Source organism: Phyllostomus hastatus, unplaced genomic scaffold (genome assembly GCF_019186645.2).
Source record: "Phyllostomus hastatus isolate PE091 unplaced genomic scaffold, TTU_PhHast_1.1 phas_contig_1, whole genome shotgun sequence".
Lineage (NCBI taxonomy): Eukaryota > Metazoa > Chordata > Mammalia > Chiroptera > Phyllostomidae > Phyllostomus > Phyllostomus hastatus.
In genome coordinates this window covers 19,507,353-19,528,834 of record NW_025333498.1, presented here as the reverse complement: position 1 = coordinate 19,528,834, position 21,482 = coordinate 19,507,353, and the positions used below count along the sequence as shown (strand labels likewise).

Here is a 21,482-nt window from a genome sequence, read left to right as displayed (position 1 = left end):
TTACTATTTCAAAATGAGCTAAAAGACATTACTAAAATGACAGAAGACATGAAAGAACAACATAAATCAGATTTCATAAAACTCAGAGATAATAGAAAGTAGGAAGGCATCAGAAATTGGAAAGAAAAAAAGGTTCAATAATGAAAATTAAGCCTCAATGAACCCAAAAGAAAATACAAACAGATAATACTTTTAAGAGAACTAAGTGAAAAAGGAGGAATACTTTTAAAGTCAAAAGAAATGAAGAGATTAAAAGAATGAGAGAAAGCAACAAATACCTAACATTCAGGTAACAGAAGTCTTTAAAGAGCACTAGTGGAAGAAACAAATAGTAGAAACTATAATTGAAGAAAGCCTCCTTAAAACATTTTTTAAAAAGATTGTGTTTATTTATTTATGTTTAGAGAGGGAAGGGAGGGAGAAAGAGAGAGAAAAACATCAATGTGCGGTTGCTGGGGGTCATGGCCTGCAACCCAGGCATGTACCCTGACTGGGAATCGAACCTGCGACACTCTTAAAACATTTTTTAAAAGTTGAAACTACTCCCTGAAAGAGCACATGTTGAACCTACGAATATCAAATTTTTCAAAGGCAACACTTTATGGCAGAAGAAAATGGAGTCACAAAATTAAGATATTTAAGAAACTATGAAGTGTTTTATATCCAGTAAAATTGATTTTTAACATATACAACGCATAAATGAATTTATCAAAATGACAGAAATCAGGAAATACTGCTCTAATGAACCTTCCAAAAGAATCCAGAGAACAAGCTTCGAATAGCCAAAGTGAATTTTCAACCTAAAAACTGATGCAATCAATAATATTACTTATTGATAAAGGTCAAATGAGAAACAGAAGGGAGAAACTATAAAATTTAATGGCTAACTGCATACGAAGTTGTTAATACATTATTTTAAAAACTGGGGAATGGAATTTTATAAAAAGCACAAGTAAAAAAATGTTTAACAGTTTTCAGCAATCACTTTGGTCACTGTGATAGCACAAGTATCTTTTTGAGACTACTGCGTGTGTAGAAAAAATAATTAGGTGATATCCTAATCCTATCATCTGATTTATGTCCTTGAGAACTACAATTCTTGGTACAGAAGAAGATACAGCTATAATAAAAACCTTGTAGTTCTGATTTGAATTGGAAGCAGCAATATAAATTCATGAGATATTTTTACCTTTTAAAACAAATAATTTATAAAAAATATAGATACTGCCACAAGTAGTAACAGAATACCTCTTATCAGACCAATGTTTCCACAAATAAGTATAAATTCTGGAAAAATATATAAAAACAACTACCTGGCACTTGAGCAACTAAAAGTAGGCAGAATCTGGAGAGGAGACAACATTTAGGAAGGGAACAGAACTAGGTGGGTTTTGTGTTTTTCACAGCTTTTGCTGGAGAGAGGGTCCATAGTCGGAGCTGCACAGAGCAGCTGAAACTTGGAGCATAACATGCAGTGTTACTGAAAAACTCGTCTGGAGCTACCACAGCAGCTGGAAAGAAGGCATAAATACATATGCTGGAAGATAAAACACCAAAAAGAGAGTTGCAAATTCTGCATATTACCTCTACCCATTCACTGATCCATGCCAAGAGTGAAACAGACTGTAAGCAGTCCAGGTAGGGCTAAAACAACTAAACAAAGATATTAATCTCTGTTCATCTGCCATCCTCTGTAGGGAGACACAGTCTAGGCTTCGGTCCAGCCAAGTTAATTCTTTATTAATACAAATAATAGCCAAAAAATCAACACTCTCCAGAATAATACTACACCAAATCCCAGAGTCACTATAATCCCAGAGTCACTATAATGGGTTATTCACAGTGTGCAGGATATAAACAAAATTTCTAAACTCATGAAGAAATAAGAAAATGTCATTCATACTCGAGAGTAAAGACAATCAGTAGAACCCAACCACAAGCTAACTCATATCAGAATTAGCAAAGATCTAAAAGCAGCTATTGTCAGTACGTTGAAGATGAAAAATACAGTTGCTGTAATAGATGAACAAACTGCAAATTTCAGCAGAAAAATAAAAATATAAAAAAGAGCCAAGTGAAAATTCCAAAACTAAATTTTAAAAAACCACTGCATGGGCTTGACATCAGCATTGAGAAAGTACTGAAGATCAAAAGATATCAGAAACTAGAGAAAAAAATTATTGAAAAATAATTGTTGGACACTTGGGTATGTATTTTAGAGTCACAGAAGGAGAGGAAAATAAAAGAAGAGAAAGTATCTGAACAGCCGTAAAACCCAAAACTTGGTGGAATGTATAAATTTACAGATCCAAGCAGCTCACAGATTACTCCAAGCAAAGTACAAAGAAAATCATGCCTATTAATAATCTTCTCAAAGAACCAGTTTTGTTACATTAATTTTTCTATTACATTTTTTTGTTTTCTATTTTAATTCTGCTCAAGTGTTTATTATTTCCTTCCTTCTACTGACTTTGGACTTCCTTTGTTCTTCTTTTCCTAGTTCTTTAAGGTGAAACATTAGATTATTTGTAATTTTTGTTTATTGAGATAGGTCTATAATGATATGAACTTCCATCTTATCACTGTTTTTGCTATATCCCAAAAGTTCTGATATATCATACTGCCATTCTCATCTGTCTCTATATGTATCCTTTCATGTCTTGTAATTTCTTCTTTGACTGAGTCACTGTTTAATAGCCTGTTTTTCCAGCTTTCTTTTTGCAGATGATTTCCAATTTCAGAGTACTGTGGTCAAAGAATATTTGTAGTATGATTTCAACTTTCTTAAATTTGTTGAGGCTAGTTTTGTGTCCCTACGTATGGTCTAGCCTTGCACAGGTTCCATGTATACTAGAGAAGAATATATAATCTAGTATTCTGTGGATGAAAGGTCTGTAAATGCCAATTATACCTATTTGGTCTAATGAGTTATTTAAGGCCCTACTGATTTTGTTTGGATGATCTAGCCATAGCCGTTACTGGGGTATTTAGGTCCCCTACTGTAATTGTGTTTTTTGTCAGTTTCCCCTTTTAATTCTGTTAGTAGTTGCTTTATATATTTTACTGCTGGTAAATGTTACATTTTCCACTACTCCCATTATTATTATAAAATGTCCATCTCTATCTCATTACTTTTTATCTTGAAATGTGTTTGTCCGATACAATAATAATATCGGACAAATTCTGCATATTACCTCTATCCCATTCTTCTCTGGATACCATTTGCTTGGAGTATCATTTTCCACCCTTTCACTTTGAATCTGTGTTGTCCTTGAGGCTGAGATGTGTCTCCTGAAGGCACCCACCATATCCTTTGGCTTTGTTTTTTGATCCAAACACTACTCTGTGTCTTTTTATTGCGAGTTCAGTCCATTTACATGTAGGGTGACTGGTTATATGTGAGGATTTCCTATAGCCATTTTACACCTTTGTTTCCTGGTAGCTCTGTGTCTCCACTGTTTGTTTTCCTTTGTGTTCCTGTCTGTCATTTAGTTTGGTGGTATTCTATGACTTTTTCCTTGGCTTCCAATTTTTTGTTACATGTCTCACAGCTCTACATTTTTTTATGTGGTTACCATTAGGGCTTATGTAAAAGAAGTATCCATACCTAGGTAACATCACAGTCAAACTACTAAAAGCCAAAAATAAAGAAAAAATCTTATTACAATGAGACATCACTTCATACCTGTCAGAATGGCTATTAGAAAAAGACAAGAAATAATAAGTATTGACAAAGACGTAGAGAAAAGGAAACCCTGTGCACTGTTGGTGGGTCTGTAACTTAGGGCAGCCACTATGAAAAACAGTACAGAAAAAAATTATAACTAGAACTACCATATGGTTAAGCAATTCCACTTTTGGGTATTTATCCAAAAACAAAAACAAAACCCAAAAACCCACTAACTTGAAAAGATATATGCACACCTGCACTCACTATTTACAATAACTAAGATATGAAAGAAATCTGTATCCATGAATGAAGAAAATGTGATGTGCTGTGTGAAAGAGTATTATTCATCCATTTAAAAGAAGATCTTGCCATCTGTGACAACATGGCTGGACCTTTACAGCATTATGTTTAGTAAAATATGTCAGACAGAGAAAAGACAAAAAGACTACAGTGTGATCTCATTCACGACTCTAACACTAAAAACAAAACTGAGCTCATAGATACCGAGAAGAAATTTGTGGTCACCAGAGGTGAGAGGTGGGGGGTAGATAAAAGGGGTCAAGACAGAAACTTCCAATTATGGGTATGTAAGGTACAACATGGTGACTACAGTTAATAATAATGCTGTACTATATATCTGAAAGTTGTTGAGAGTATAAATCTTAAAAAACAATTTTAACTATGTATGGTGACAGGTCAACTAGCCTTATTATGGTGACCATTTTGCAATATATATAAATATGGAAATCACTATGTTGTACATCTGAAACTAATATATGGTATATGTCAATTATACCTCAATAAAAAAATTAATGAAACATTAAAAAAAGAAATAATCTTGAAAACGGCCAGAGAAATACAACGCATTACATACATGAAAACAGTAACAACAAAAAGAATTTGACCGGCTGCTGGCTTATAAGTACTGGAGGCTACATTTAATCTCTACAAATGGTGAGCCAGGAGAACTCTAAACCAAGGCACATAAGGTACAGTTGAGAATAAAAGGTTAATTAAGTGCAAGGCAACACACTAAATGGAGAGACCCTTAGCTCTTTTTCTGTGCTCAATTCTAGAAAATGAACAACCAAACTTATACTCCACAACCAGAAGACTGCAGAATTTCTCTCTAGGCAAACAGATCATCTCAAGAGACAAGATTTATAGATTGGGGGGGGGGGAACCCCTCAGAAAAATGACCCAGCCCAGTCGTCACCAGTAAGCGCTGCCTACATACACAAAGCTTCCAGTAAATGTTTCAGTGCCTAATGCATAGATACGAACAAAGCCTATATCAGCACAAATCTGAATATAAACAAAAATAGAAAGAAACTCATATAAAATAGAAGTGGAAACAATAAATCTTCCCACAAAAATAAAACTATTACAACTACTCTGTTAACAATAAACTACTAAAATGCAAAATTTAGAAAAGAACCCCAAGAAAGGCTCCTGAAAATTAAAAACATTATAGCTAAAATAGAAAAAAAAACTGGATGAATTTGAAGAAATCTTCCCTAAAAAAGACGAAAAAAATTCAAAAAGAAAACTACAGAATCAGTCCAAGATGTCCTGGTTCAAATACTGATAATTCCAGAAAAAAAGAATGAGAAAATCAAGAGCTAAAATTATCAAAGAAATAATTCCAGAAACTTTCCCAGCATGATTTCCTGGGTTGGAAAGACACACTTTCAAATCAAGCACATTGGTTCAAGGAAGCACACCAAGGTGTGTTATAATTTAAAATTTTAAATGCTGAGGATCAAAGAGAAGATCCTTACAAAGGATCAGGAATCAGAATGGCACCGGGTGCTCAGCACTATACTGGAAGCTAGAAGGCAATGGATCAATGCCTTCAAAGTTCTGATAAAATGGTTTCCAACCTAGAAGTGTATACCCAAAGTAACAAGTAAGTGGGAGGAGGAGCCTATGCAAGGTCTCAAAAATTTGACAGCCCACATACCTTTTCTCTGGAAGTTACTAGAGAATATGATCCACCAAAACAAAGGAATACAACAAGAATGAGGACAGTATGGCAGAAAGGAAGCAAGAACTTACACACAGGACACATACAAAAGGAATTCCCATGCTAATCTAGATGACAGGCATCCAGGAGAAAACAGAGAGCAACTAGCCTGGGTAAGAACAAAACAATGCAAGTTTCAGGGGGAAATAATCTAAAAAAAAAAAAAAAACAAACCAAAAAAAAACCCCCAAAACCAACAGCATAAATAATTTGTATTTAAAAATAAATAATGAGAGATTCATATACATCTGCTGGAGAGTTTGGGAGCACTCATAGAGAATACTAAAAAATGACAGAAATAAATCAATTATTAACTCTAGGGAAAACAACAAGCTGTACAAATGAAGAAATGTAATCATGGAATCTCATAGCTGTAAATGAAATTTACATGGTCACAATATAAACAATAATGATCAAGCCAAAAAACTGAAATATATATAAAGATGAGATCAGGGAAGTGTGAGTATTTCTAGAGGGGTAGAGAGTGGGATCATTTAACACAGTTATCAACTGTAACAGGAAATTAACCAATATCTAAAACTGAAAAAGACAGACGAAGACCTATAGGTCTAAATAACAGTCTTAAATAATAGTTGTATTTAGAAATACAGACATATCTCTGGCTGGTGTGGCTCAGTGGACTAAGTGCTGGACTGCAAGCCCAAGGGTTCACTGGTTTGATTCCCAGTCTAGAGCACACACCTGGGTTGGGCCAGGTCTCTAGCAGGGGGCGCATAAGAGGCAACCACACACTGATGTTTCTCTCCCTCTCTTTCTCCCTCCCTTCCCCTCTGTCTAAAAATAAATAAAATCTTAAAAAAAACATAGATAAAATAGAAGATATATAATATAATAAATAAAAAACTGTAAGGTGAGGACTGGATCTATGAAGAATAAATACAGGGTTGGGAGAATGGAACATGTTTCTACTAATTTCCATTATAACCCTAATGGAACAATTTAACTTTTGAAACTCTGACCATGAACTGTTTTATCTTTTTCTTCTTGATTTGTAGGAATTCTTTACATATTCTGGGTATAAATCCTCTATGACTTACCTTTTCACTCATACATTGGTGTCATTTGAACATGTTACATTTATCAAATGTTTTCCTTTAGGGTTAGTCCCTTTTGTGACCTATTTATGAAATCGCTGTCATTATAATTATTAAAGCTTTACTGTTTAAGATCATATTTCATATTTAGATCTATAAGTCACCTGGAATTTTCTTTTTAATCCTCACCCGAGGACATGCTTATCAACTGTAGATAGAAGGAAAGGGGGGGAAAGAGAGGGGCAGAAAACATTGATCAGTTGCTTCCCATACATGCCCCAACAGGGGATAGGACATGCAACCCAGGTAAGTGCCTTGACCAGGAACTGAACCTGTGACCTTTTGATTCACAGGACAATTCTCCAACCAACTGAGCCACACTGGCCAGGGCTGGAATTGGTTTTTGTGTAATGGTAAGAGTTGAGGGTCAAAAGTAATTTTTTCCCCATATGGATGTCCAATCAATCCAGCATCATCTATTACCATATTTTGCCATGTATCATGCATTACCCCTGTATAATGTGCACCCACGTTTTTGGCCCAAATTTTCAGGAAAAAAAATCTTTCGTTTTAATTCAGTTTTCTTATTTATATACAAAACTATCATTTCAGAGTATTATTTTGCATACAGATATTGTTATTGCTATCTAGAGTTACACTTTTAATGCATACGTATAAATAAAAGAGTTAAAACCACTTATATAGATACAGAATTAGTACTACCCATGTATCATGCACATCACTATTTTTCCCTCAAAAATTTGGGCAAAAAAGTGTGCATCATACATGCCACAATGTGGCATAAAAGACCAGCCTTTCCCCACTGCACTGCAGTGTCACCTTTGCTGTATATCAAGTCACTACACATGGATGGGTCTGTTGCTGGACTCTTTTCTGTTCTACTGGTCTATTTTTCTTTGCTGTGTCAGTATCAATGACTTAATTCTACTCCCTAAGAGAGCTAAAAGGATATGCCTACACAAAAAGTTGTTTCAGAGTGTTCATAGCAGCATCATTCACATAAAAAAATGTAAACAACCCAATGTTCACCGAATGATGAATGGATAAACAAAATGTGATACATCAATACAATAGAATATTGTCATAAAAAGGAAAGAAGTACTAAAATATACTACAACATTCATAAACCGTGAAAACATTATGCTAAGCGAAAAATGCCAGGCACAAAATGCTGCACATTGTATGATTCCACTTGTATGAAATGTTCAGAAGTGGCAAATCCATATAAACAGAAAGGAGACTAGTAGTTGCCAGGGCTGGTGTGTGGGGAAGGACAACAGAGGAATGGAAAGTTGCTGCTAATGTTTATGGGATCTCTTTATGGGGGTGATAAAAATACACTGGAATTAGTGGTGATGGCTGCATAATTCTGTGATATACTAGAAACCACCAAAATGTACACTATAAATGGGTCAATTTTAGGGTATGTAAATCATATCTTAATTCAAAATATTGTAAAAGTTTCAAATTACTGAGAAGAAAGGATCACAGAGGAAAAGGCTTGACAAAAGTCTAGTATATAATTATTTATACACTAAGAAATACAGTATGCATACTTGTAGCACATACAGACATTTGAAGCTTTTGAACAGATTTTTTTTTTGCACCCATGGGACATTATTTTAAAATATAAAAGAAACTCACAGGCACATGGAAAAAATTTCATTACAGAAACAAAATTTCTCCCTCCCACACCAGTCCCACTATTCAAAAGCAACTACTTTAAAAATTGTTTTTAATTAAATTTTTGAATAGGCAATGCAAACCACCTACTACTTCCTATTTGTTTCTTACCTTTCTAGATGCTCTAGGTCTACATGAGCAAATTATATATATTCTTTGGTTCCTCTCTACTTACTCAGAAGATTATATAGACTGTCCTGCACTGCTCCTTTTCTCTTAATATACCTTGGAGAAATTTTCACATCTACACATAGATAACTTCTTCATTCCTTTTTAACCTTTGCTACTTCCCTTCTTTCAAATAGGTGCAAAGTACTCCACTGTATATACTATATTTCAGTAAGTCCTTTATTTTACTGGTATCAGCTTCCCTTTCTTCCTGATATATGTATTTATATTTTTATTTTTAATACCTCAAAGTTATCTTTGTTTTAGTTTTTAATTGATTTTCTCCATTACCATTTATCCCCCTTACACCCTCTTCCCCTGCAATCACCACACTGTTATCTGTGTCCATGAGTCCTTTTTCCTTTCTGCTCAATCCCTCTACCCCCTAACCTGCCCCCTATTGCATTAACTTTAATATACTTATGCACGTTTTATTCTTTCACTTTAAATTGTGACTCCTCATTATGTAAAATAAGAATAAATCTTTACATTTAGCTCCTTCTCTCAACATGACAGTTACATAGTAACTTTACATCAGTATAATTTATAACATTTACCTTTAACTTCTATCTACAATCCTACAACAGAGCCACAAACTCATGCCACCAAGGACCTGAGGCAAGTAAACAGGTTGAAGCAGGCTCGGGGTAAGACTGAAGAAGTGACATATGATAGAATAAAAGTTCTCTCTCTCCACTCTATTTTTGTATTAGCTGTGAACTAGGAATTAGCTAATGTTGAATCATCGCCACTAGGGGAAATAATACGGATAGGTTCCTGCAAGCTTCTTCAACACTTTCCTCAACCAATCAATACATAACCTTGTGTGTTTCTGTTTCGAGACACCTTTTTAATATATAGTGTCAATTCTTTCAGGGCCAATAACACTGTAACACACTCCTGAATGAAGCTTATCTAACACCTGGCGTTTCCTCCCTAAGGCACTTCACAGTTTATGCTTAGAACACTAGACAGCACTTCAGGACTACTGCCTGTGGGGACCATTTTGAACAGTGAAACTACAAATAAAATGCACAAAAATGTGAAAAACACGGCACTAAGTAGACTGCAAAAAGAACAGTTGTTTACAGTGTGAGAGCTGAAACATGGAGGCAGAATGTTACTTTGTTAGGCCTCAGGCAACTCAAAACTTGCACCACTCTGCACATGCACAGGCCCTTAAATGAACAGCAAAACCAAGTGAGAACTGATTTTAAGGTTATGAATAAATTTAGCAAGTAGGCAAGCTTGCAATTACAGAATCCCTGAAAAAGAGGATTGACTATCGTGTGTATATGTATGTATATCAAATCAAGCTTATAAATTATACTGTGCAAATTGTCTGTATATAGCCTTGTTCTTTTAAACATTTTGAAAATCAAAATCTAAAAGAACTATATTAACATCTCTCACTACAGCTGCACTTTAATAAATTTACAATGTATTTTAAGACTGACATATGATAGTTTATAACTGCCATATCTTCATTATGAGTTCCTAATTGTTAAAAAAAAATCTTTGTACCATTCAGATTTTTAAAAAATTAATTGTAAGGCTTACTTTTTAAAATATTTTTTAAAGATTTTTATTTATTTATTTTTAGAGAGGGAAGGGAGGGAGAGAGAGAGAGAGAGAGAGAAACATCAATGTGCGGCTGCTGGGGGTCATGGCCTGCAACCTAGGCATGTACCCTGACTGGGAATCGAACCTGCGACACTTTGGTTCTCAGCCCGCACTCAATCCACTGAGCTATGCCAGCCAGGTCCATTCAGATTTTTAATTTTGAGAAATGTTTGATATTCACTCATGCATTCAAAAATATTTATGGAGGAATTTTGTACTGTTGTAGATGCTAGGGTATATAGCAGGGGAAAAAGGCCTAAGTCCAAATGCTCATAGAATTTACATTACAAGAAAGAAAACAGACAATAAACAAACATGTAAATATTTAGCAATATGTTAAGGAACCAACAGCATTTTTTAAAAAATTAAGTGGAGCCAAAGACGGTGTGATACAGGTATTATCTTATGGAGAATGTCAGGAAAAGCCTCTCTGAAGAGGTGACATTGAACAGAAACTTTCATTAAGTGAGGGAGAAGTGTTTAGAGGCAGCTGGCAGACAAACCAGTGTGGGTGCAGCAGGGAGGCAGTTATTAAAAAGGGAAGTTAGTCCAGAACGAGATCGGATGGTCTTGTTAGGGTATGGTGAAGGCACTGAATTTTACTTTAAATGTGGGAAGTCTAATCCTTAGAAGGTTCTGAATTCGGGGAAAAAATTGATCTCAAATTTATATTTAACTCTACTTTCTTTTCTTTATAATTACCTGAAATATTTTCTTTTTGGTTATTTCTAATCTTTGTCATTTTGGGGGAATGTTTCTTCTCCATAGCTTATAGATGGATTCTCTTTTACTGTGATAACATATACTTTTCAATAGGTCTACTTTTTTGTTTAAGTAAAAAGTTGTTTTAAAAAAAGGGAGTTGAGGAAAAATCCTGGAGGAATACATAAATATCAATTTGAGAAAACAGGAATACATAAATGAGAATAGAGTATCATAAAACTAAAAAATAAAGATATAAATGAAAGAGATTAGACAATAGCAGAACCAAGTAAAAAAAAAAAGACCCCATAATTATAATAAATGTAATGAACAAACCCACCATTTGAGAGATAAAAATGCTCATATTCTGGCAAAAAAGACATGCTGTCTACAAGAAAAACACTTAAAACAAAAAGTAAAAATGAAATACAAAATCACATACCTAAGACAAAAATAAACAAAAAGAAAATAATCTTAGAATTTGAAAAATATTTTTAAAAAACTATAGTCATAAACAGAATAAGATATATGCATGTAAAAAATATAGCCTTAAAGTATATGAAGCAAAAATGGATACACTGAAAGCTAAACTCTATAACTCAATAACCACAGCTAAAGATTTTGATACACCTCTCTCAGAAAAAGAGGCCAAGCTGTCAATACAAGGTGATAGCTAAGATCAGAACAAACACAATTAAGAGTTATCAGAGCCCTGCCTGCTGTGGCTCAGTGGATTGAGTGCCTGCCTGCAAACCAAAGGGTTGCTAGTTTGATTCCCAGTCAGGACACATGCCTGGGTTTCAAGCCAGGTCCCCAGTAGGGGGAACATGAGAGGCAAGCACACACTGATGTTTCTCTCTCTCTTTCTCCCTCTCTTCTGCTTTCTCTAAAAATACATAAGTAAAATCTTTTTTAAAAATCTGCCTATTTTATTGTATGTTATGCATTAAATCCAATTAATATATTTTTAAAAATAGTATACCATAAACAAGTAAAGTTTATCCCAGAAATGCAAACAGGCTCAACATTTTTAAAAAAATCAATCAGTAGCCCTGGCCAGGTGGCATCAGTTGGCTGGAGTGTCATGCTGTGCACCAAAAGGTTGCAGGTTCGGTCCCCAGTCAGGGCACGTACAAGAGACAACCAATTGATGTTTCTCTTTTACACTGATGTGTGTGTATGTGTCTCTTTTTCTCTTCCCTTCCTCTCTCACTAAAATCAATAAACACATCCTCTGGTGAGGATGTCTTAAAAATCTGTTGATACAACTCATACTAATAATCCAAAGGAAAAAAGTTTTCACAGAGAACAAAAAAAAAGAGACCTTCACAGAGTTCAATCATATTTGTGATTTTTAAACAAACACACCCTTTTTAACTAAGCAGGAATAGAAAAGCTCTCCTTTAATTTGGGCATAGTCATACATACAAATCCTATAACAAACATTACATTTAATGGAAAAACTTCAGATGATTCTTCTTGAACAGACAGTATTGGAACTGATGACCACTATAAGGGATAAATAAATACACTGAGGTGTAAGAAATAAAACTGTTATTTTTGGAAGATAATTTTTTTGAGAAACCTAGAGAGAGAATCAATAAACTATTACAGCCAATAAAACAGACCACCAAGCAAGACTATTACATATAAAACAAGACCAATTTATAAAAATCCAAACCTGCCTAGGTCAGCAATAACTAACTAGAAAATTAATTAAAAGTTACATCAGCCACAGGAACTTTAGAGTACCAAGGAATTAGCCAAAAAATTCACAAAAACTAGCCAAAAATTCCTAAGAATGTCATAGAGGACAGAAATGTAGAGACAGAATGTACTTGAAGGGGACAACTTAATCTTTGTAAGGTTCAGTACTCTCCAAATTAATGTATAAATTCAATGCATCCATGACAAAAATTCCAAGCCCTCGCTGGGTGGCTCAGTCAGTTGGTTAAGAGTGTCATCCTGATACCCCAAGGTTGCCAGTTTGATCTCTGGTCAGGGCTCATACAAGAACCAACCAATGAATGCATAAATAAGTAAAACAACAACCCTCCCCCTTCCTAGCTCTCTTTAAAATCCATTTAAAAAAATCCATTTGAATCATCTAAGGAAAATGGTACAAATAAGCCATTATAGAAAAAGAATCCCCAAATGCTAACAAGCAAATGAAGAGACACTCAAATTTTATTAATAAAGATCCGTAAATAACTTAATTGATTTTACCAAGAAGGTTAAGAACAGACTTCTTCTACCATATAAAAAGACAGCAAAATATGTTTTTTGGAATTGTTGTTTATTGTGGTACTGGCACACTCAAACACAGACAGGGCACTGGAACATAGATGAATGTCAGAGGCAGATCCGCATACATGCATGGCATCACAAATCAGTGGGAAAACAAATGATTCAAGAAGCTTTATTGAGAAAAATGGTTCACTAGATAAAAATAAAACTGGATCCCTATTAATACTATATGAAAGGTGAGGCCTAGATGGACTAAAGAGCAAATATGTCAGTAAAACTATAAAAGTGATAGAAGAAACTGTAGAATATCTGTGTGGACCAGGGTTGGGGAAGAAGTATGGCATTTAATTTTTTAAATATCATCAGGAACCACTGGACCCAATTTTAGTTTCCGAGCTTCTTTGTCAAGTAGTTCTGACTATGTATTTGTAAAGATTGCTATTTCAGGACTTTTAAGTTTTCTTAGAGATCACCCAGAGAATAAACTTAAAATTTATTTTTAATAGGAAAAAAAGGAACCAGACTTACGATCAAGATGGAAGCAAGGTAAACACGGCTCACCTCCTCACACAATCACAGCAAAAATTACAACTAAGTTACAACACAACTATCACACAGAATTGTCAAAAATTGAGCTATCTGGAAGTCTGACAACCTAGGAATTAAAGTCACATCCATCCAGATATGTAGGAGGGATGAGGTAGTGGAGATGAGAAAAGGAGGACCAATATGTGGTAGATGAAAATCAAGAGGGGTACCTTGGGAGTGAGGAATCGCAGCCACACACCAGACGACCTGGCCCAGGGTTCCAGTGCCAGAAATGTAAGTCTCCAAAATCTCTGGCTGTAAAAACCAGTGGAGTTTGAGGCAGTGGAAGAAACTGGGATTCTCAGGTGTCTCCCCTTAAAAGGGCCCACAGTGTACTTGGGACTTACAGACTGACTCCCTCTGGGCTCCAGCACCTGGGCTGCAGCTGGAAGGGCACCAGTGGCATATAGTAAGAAACTGTGTCTGGCATGGAGGCGAGTGCCCAGGTACAGCTTCTTTCCAGACAAAACTCCAGAGGCCAGGCAGTAGCCATGGTCCCTTTCTGAGCCCACCCCCACACAGAGCCACAGAGTGGTGACACCATGTCTAAGACTCCATCAACCTGGTCCACAAGGGTTGCCCTGCCCTGGCATTTACCTAAGTCTCTGCCCCATGCAACTTATGGGTGCGCTTTTCTACAACAGGCCATGCTACTAAGATAGGGAGTCAAAGCAGCTCTACCTAATACATAGAAACAAACACAGAGAGGCTGCCAAATTGAGGAGACAGAAATATGGCCAAAATGAAAGAACAGAAAACTCCAGAAAAAGAAATAAACAAAATGGAGATAAGTGAAATCTATCAGATGCAAAGTTCAAAACACTGATTATTAAGATGCTTAAGGAATTCACTGGGTACTTTAATAGCATAAAGACAATGGCAGAAATGAAGGTTACACTAAATGAAATAAAGAAAAATTTACAGGAAATCAACAGTGGAGTGGATAAAGCCTCGAATCAAATCAATGATTTGGAACATAAGAAAGAAAGAAAGAAAAAATAAATTCAATCAGAACAGCAAGAAGGAAAAAAGAACCCCCCAAAACAAGGATAGTCTAAGGAGCCTCTGGGACAACTCCAAATGTAACAACATTCAAATTGTAGGGGTGCTGGGAGGTAAAAAGGAAGAGCAAGAAACTGAAAACCTACTTGAAAAAATAATGAAAGAAAACTTCCCTAATTTGGTGAAGGAAATAGACACAGATGTCCAGGAAGCACAGAGAATCCCAAACAGGATGGACAAAAAGAGGACCACACCAAGACACATAACAAAATGCCAAAGGTTAAAGATCAAGAGAGAATCTTAAAAGCAGCAAGAGAAAAAAAGAAAGTTACCTACAAAGGGGTTCCCATAAGACTGTCAGCTGATCTCTCAAAAGACACTTTGCAGGCTAGAAGAGACTGGTAAGAAGCATTCAAAGTGATGAAAATCAAGAACCTACAAACTAGATTACTCTATCTGCAACGATATCATTTAGAATTGAAGGGCAGATAAAGTACTTCTCAGACAAGCTAAAGCTAAAGGAGTTCATCATCACCAAGCTTTTTTTATATGAAATGTTAAAGGGACTTATTTAAGCCCTGGCTGGCATAGCTCAGTGGATTGAGCACGAGCTGTGAACCAAAGCATCACAGGTTCGATTTCCAGTCAGGGCACATGCCTGGATTGCGGGCCATGTCCCCAGTGGAGGCCACGTGAGAGGCAACCACACACTGATGTTTCTCTCTCTCTCTTTCTCCCTCCCTTCCCCTCTCTAAAAATAAATAAATAAAATCTTAAAAAAAATAAAAATAAAAATAAAGGGACTTATTTAAGAAAGAGAAGATCATCAAAATGATAAACATTAAAATGGCAATAAATTCACAATTATAAACAACTGAATCTAAAAAACAAACTAAGCAAAAAAGCAGAATAGAAACAACATAGATATGGAGATCACTGAAGGGTTATCAATTGGGTGGGGAAGAGGGAGAATGGGGGAGGAAGTGCAGGGATTAAGATGTACAAATTGGTAGGTACAAAACAGAGAGGGGGATGTTAAGAACAGTATACGAAATGGAGAAGCCAAAGAACTTATATGCATGACCCAGGGACATGAAGTAAGGGGGAACTGCCGGAGGGAATGGGGGTAGATACCGGGTACAGGAGGCAATGGGGGGAAAATTGGGACAACTATAAGAGCATAATTAATAAAATATATTAAAAAAAAGAATGAGACACATTCTGTCTTACACAAAACAACTGGCTGTGTAGTAAAAAATGATGAATCTGGATGATGCCAGGTGTTTCTGGGATGAGAGAATATAGAGATACTCATGCACTCTGCTGAAAAGTGCAAATTGGTTTTGTATAACTGCTCTGAATAGCAATCTTGTACTACCCCTATGTCCTGGAAATTCTGCTCTTGGGCATATATCCTAAATAATTACTCACAAAGGTCCATAAGAGAACAACAACAAGAAATTCACTGCAATGTGAGGCAGCATGGAAGTGAAGACAACCTGATGTCTATCAGTGAAAAGCGATGGACTGATGTATACAGATAGGAGCATGGGTGACAGGGGCAAGTAAGAAACAGAGGACAAGAAAGGTAAAGATTATGTGATGGGAGAAGGGCAATCTGCCACGTTTTTGTTTTTTTTTTAAACCTATGAAACGTAATATGCTACTTTATATCACAATGTCCCTGGAATATGTCATGCTATATTAGAAATCAGGTTCATAAACAATGAATTGTTTTCTGTACATTATAAAAATTAGAGTAATATTTTGCTGTTAAGCATGTGCACAGGAATACCTTACAAAATATATTTTATATCATTTAGTACAAGGAAAGAATGTCAGATAATGATTGTAACTTTACTCACTTTAGCTCCAACACTGCAACTGCCAGTGCTCCCAGTGCTGCCACTTGCAACTCCTGTAAATCTAGCTTCCAGTAATTCTTGCCTTCTTGGATCCAGACTATGAAGCTCATCCATTGCACCTGTTAAGGAAAAAAAAAAAGAACAACACACTCACATATATACATATCTTTATATACAAACAAAATACATATTTGTGTTAAGATGTCAATAATCTTAGTAAGTGAATTCTACAAACAGATGAGAAAAGCTTTAAGATATTGATAATATCCATTCACATTTATCAAAACCCACAATGGATTTCAACACGTCTGACTGCAACCTACATTATGAAATATATTTCCCATCCAAATCAGTACATAGATACATAAATACATATATTTAAAAGTCCCACAAATACTTCTTAATGCATACGGTACACGCCAATATTTTCTAGTCTACTGTTTTCCACTGAGGAAAACATTGGTTGTGAGCTATCAAATTGATTTCATGAGACATGAATGGATCATGGGGTCCGAAGTCTGAAATATACCACTCTAATAGTATAATTTCCCTATCCTAAGCTTATACAGAATTCTGGCACTAAGTGACATTACTACTTAATAATTTTGTTTATATATACACCTTATCTAACTATATTTTAAACTAAGGTTTATTTTATTACTATCACATCCTCCAAATTTTCCTATAGCTGACAGTTTTGAATGTTTTCAGTTTCTATCACACAGATGATACACGTATATCAAACAGATCAATAAGCTAACATCTCTTATTAAACAATCACCTTGAGAATAAAGGGAGGGAAATCAGCATCCTCATATAATTGCTACTATGCAGACTAAAGCACAACAAAATCTAACTAGAACTCAATTGATATCCTAAAAATTCTTTTATCCATGACTGCTAATTCTCTACTGACATAAATGAGTGATCCTTAAAGGGAGCAAGAAGGGTATTATCAGAATCCACAATCACATGTGGAACATTTTCAACTGATGCAAGAGCACTTCCACACATCCTGACTACCCATTCCTAAAGGTTAAGAACTATTCCTACAAACCTTATTTAAGTTCCCCTCATTATCTTTCATCTTTATCTGGAGAGGACTAGATGGGTAACGACCATGCTTCCACATTTATTTGCATCCCTGCGTTTATATTAAGTCTTCCCCATGCACCCCTCCTTTTTCCATCTCAGACAATGAGGTAACCACCTTTGAAAAGCCAAAGGCTTCAATTCCTGATTTTGATTCCATTCCTTCTAAGTACAATCCTGACAATACACTTTAAAAGTACTATTAATGCTTCTAATTTTTTCTCATCCTGCTATTACATCAGAAATTGTGTACTATTCCTTTCTAGGGATGGGGGGCAAACTTTTAATCTTTGATTTTAAAATATACCATTCTAGTTTTCAGAATTCAACCATGTCTTTCTGCTTCTCTGCTTGTTCTCTGTTAACTGTGATATCCCAGGGGTCAACTCATGGCCTTCTGCTCTTTTCATACTCCCTCCCACTTCAAAATGATGATTCTCAAATAAAACATCTAGCATATGCTAAGCTAGTCCAGTCTTAAGGTTGGCACTGGAAATAAAGCAGTAATAATAAAATAGACTGGGCTCAAAGGGCTTACAACTCATTGAGATTTTGAGATATATATATTTAAAAAACCCTATCAATTCTACCTTGCCACAGGATCATGTTGAAATCACCTTTTAAAAATGAGTATACAGTTGCTCTAAATAATCTTGCACAATTAATCTGAAAACAAATGTTTTTCTATATCTATGAGAAGAATTGATGGATCATGAGGATATGGCATATGAACTACTTCAGAAACTGCTAAAAGTCTCCAAAGTAGTTGTACTACTTTACATTCCTACGTGCTTACCAATATTTGGTGTTAACTTTTTAAAATCTTTTTTATAGCAGTGTGAAGTGCTACTCAGCTTTGGTTTTGATTTATATTTCCCTGATTACTAATGGTATTAGCAGCTTTTCATGAGCTTACTGGCAATTTGTATATCTTTACTGTTGATGCTGTTAAGAATTATTTTCAAGTCTGTACCCAATTTTTTATTAGGTTGTTATTTATATGGAGGAATTATTTACGTATTCTGGATAAAAATCATTGTCAGATAAACTGATGATAACTGTTTTCTCTATATCTGATATTTTTTTCCATTTTCTTTTTGGTGTTTTGACAAGCATATATGTTTAATTTTTGGTAAAATAAAAATTGAAGTGTTTCACTTTGGTGAAGTGAAAATTAACTAATCTTCTAAGAAAATCTTGCATGACCCAAAGTAAAAAAATACCATCTTTAGAGGTTTGTTTTTTCTGTTGAGGTCCATGATCATCCTAAGTTAATATTTGTGTACAGTATGAGGTCAAGGATTTTTCCCCCCATGTTTTCCCTGTTTTATTACCACCATTCATTACAAAACAAGCAAAACTCTACTACACCAATAAATAGTGTCAGTCACTTTGTCAAGTCAAACATAGTAAGTATATGTTACTGGTATAAAAACAGACTTATGAATCCCCAATGGGATAAAACAGAGAGACCAGAAATAAACCCTTACATACATGGTAAAATGATTTTCAGTAAGTGTGCCAAGACCAATCAATGGGGAAAGAACAGTCTTTCAACAAATATTATTGGGAAAACTGGATACATGCAAAAATATTAAGTTGGACCCTTACACCCAAATGCCATATATAAAATTTAACTCAAAATGAATCATATATCTAAACATAAGACCCAAAACTCTAAAACTCTTAAAAGAAAACATATGGAAAAAGCTTTAAGTCACAGGATTTGGCAATGATTTCCTGATTTTGAAACCAAAGGCACAGGCAATAAAAGAAAAAACAGGTAAGCTGGACTTCACCAAAATTAAAAACTTTTGTGCATCAAAAGACACCATCAAGAAAGTGAAAAGGCAGCTCAAAGGATGGAAGAAAGTATCTGCAAATCATGTATCTCATAAGTGATTGATATCCAGACTATATAAAGAAATCCTACAACTCAACAACAAAAACTCAATTTAAAAAACAAGCAAAGAATTTGAAAAGACACCTCTTTAAAAAAAAATTATATACAACTGACCAATAAGCACATAGAAAGAGGCTCAATATCATTAATCATTTAAAAAATGCAAATCAAAACTACAATGAGTTACAACTTCATACACATTAGGATAGCTATTAAAAAAACAACAAAGAGAAAATAAGGAGTGTTAGCTAGGATATGGAAAAACTTGAACCCTTGGGCACTGCTGGAATGTAAACTGGTGCTACCACTGGGAAAACAGTATGGCAGTTGCTCAAAAAATTAAACACAGAATTATCATATGATCCAGAAAGTCCACTTCTGAGAATAATAAATCCAATAGAAGTGAAAAGGACTAGAATAGAATTTGTATATCCATGTTGATAGAAGCATTATTCACAAAAGCTAAAGGGTAGAAGCAACCTAAATGTCCACCAATGAATAGGTAAAATGTGGTATATTCTTAAGATGGAATATTATTCAGCGTTAAAAATGAGAAAGACATGACAACAGTGCGGTGATCATGGGGAGTGGGGTGTGGTGTGGGTGGAGGTGGAAAAGGTCATTGGGGGGATAAATGGTAATGGGAAAAAAATTTTTAAATGAAGGAAATTTTGATACAAGCTGCAACATAGATAAACTGAAGGTATTATGCTAAGTGAAATAAGCCAGACACAAAAGGACAAATAAGTACTGTCTGAGTCCACTTACATGAGCTTCCTAGAGTACTCAAATTCAGAGACCAAAAATATAGTTAGTGGTGGTTCCCAAAGGTAAAGTAATGGAGATTTAGTGTTTAGTGGACAGAGTTTCATTCAGATGGAGAAGACAGAAGTTCTGAAGATGGATGTTGGTGATGGTAGTACAAACTGAACCATACATTTTAAAGATGGTTAAAAAGGTAAATTTTATATTATATATATTTTACCACAATTCTTAAAAATAATTTTTGAAAAAGAAAAAATTAAATTGGATTTCATCCATTTTTTAATTTTGCTAGTTCAAAAGATATGGTTATAAAAATAAAAAGAATAAGCGATTGGGAGAAAAATGTTTGCAAAACATTATGTGCTACATATACTATGTCCACTCTTTGGCTTGGTAACCGATCGATGGCCCACTGGAATTTAGAAGAGAAGATGAGGACATCAGTCTCTATTTTGACCTGGACCAGCTCATAATGTGGTATTTTGCTCCCCATTGTGTTTATTTACATCTGTACAGCTTCCTTTAGAGCAGGAGTGTCAAACTCTTTTTCACCGGGGGCCACATCAGCCTTCTGGTTGCCTTCAAAGGGCCAAACTGATTTTAGGACTCTATAAATGTAACTACTCCTTAACCAGGGACAAGGAATTGGGCACAGCTGCTGGGTAGAAACAAGGTGCCAGTGCCCAGCAGGGTAAAACAAAGTGGAGGGCCAGATTTGGTGTGTGGGAGGGCCTTGTGTTTGCCACCTGCGCTTTAGAACTTACCCCTCCCCTATAAGGTCCTAGAGGAAGCTATATACTCAAGGCAAAAAGCAAAACAACAAAAAAACCTGCAAACAATGTTTCTAACTGAAAACTCTTACTAGGGGTCCCAATCTTGCTATAGTCCTTAACATCTTTTAACAAGTTTTTGTGATGTTTTAAAGAGGAAGTATATGCAAAAGCTCCTCCTGGCACATACCAGATGCTTAATAAATACTAGTGTACCTGCCTACAATCTAAACTTGAATACTAAAGGCTTGCTCCTCTAAATGCAGTGCACTGATTATCAGCATTTGTTATCATTTCAAATG

General features: G+C 35.2%; 1 protein-coding gene across 1 annotated transcript in view; it reads right to left on the bottom strand.

Annotated features, from left to right (window-relative positions):
* TLK1 (tousled like kinase 1) overlaps positions 1 to 21,482 on the bottom strand; it is a 137,362-nt gene that overhangs the window by 70,791 nt on the left and 45,089 nt on the right. The window contains exon 2 of the mRNA XM_045819630.1: positions 16,651 to 16,769. Within this exon, the coding sequence (XP_045675586.1) occupies positions 16,651 to 16,769 (119 nt within the window). The remainder of the gene's footprint in view (positions 1 to 16,650; positions 16,770 to 21,482) is intronic.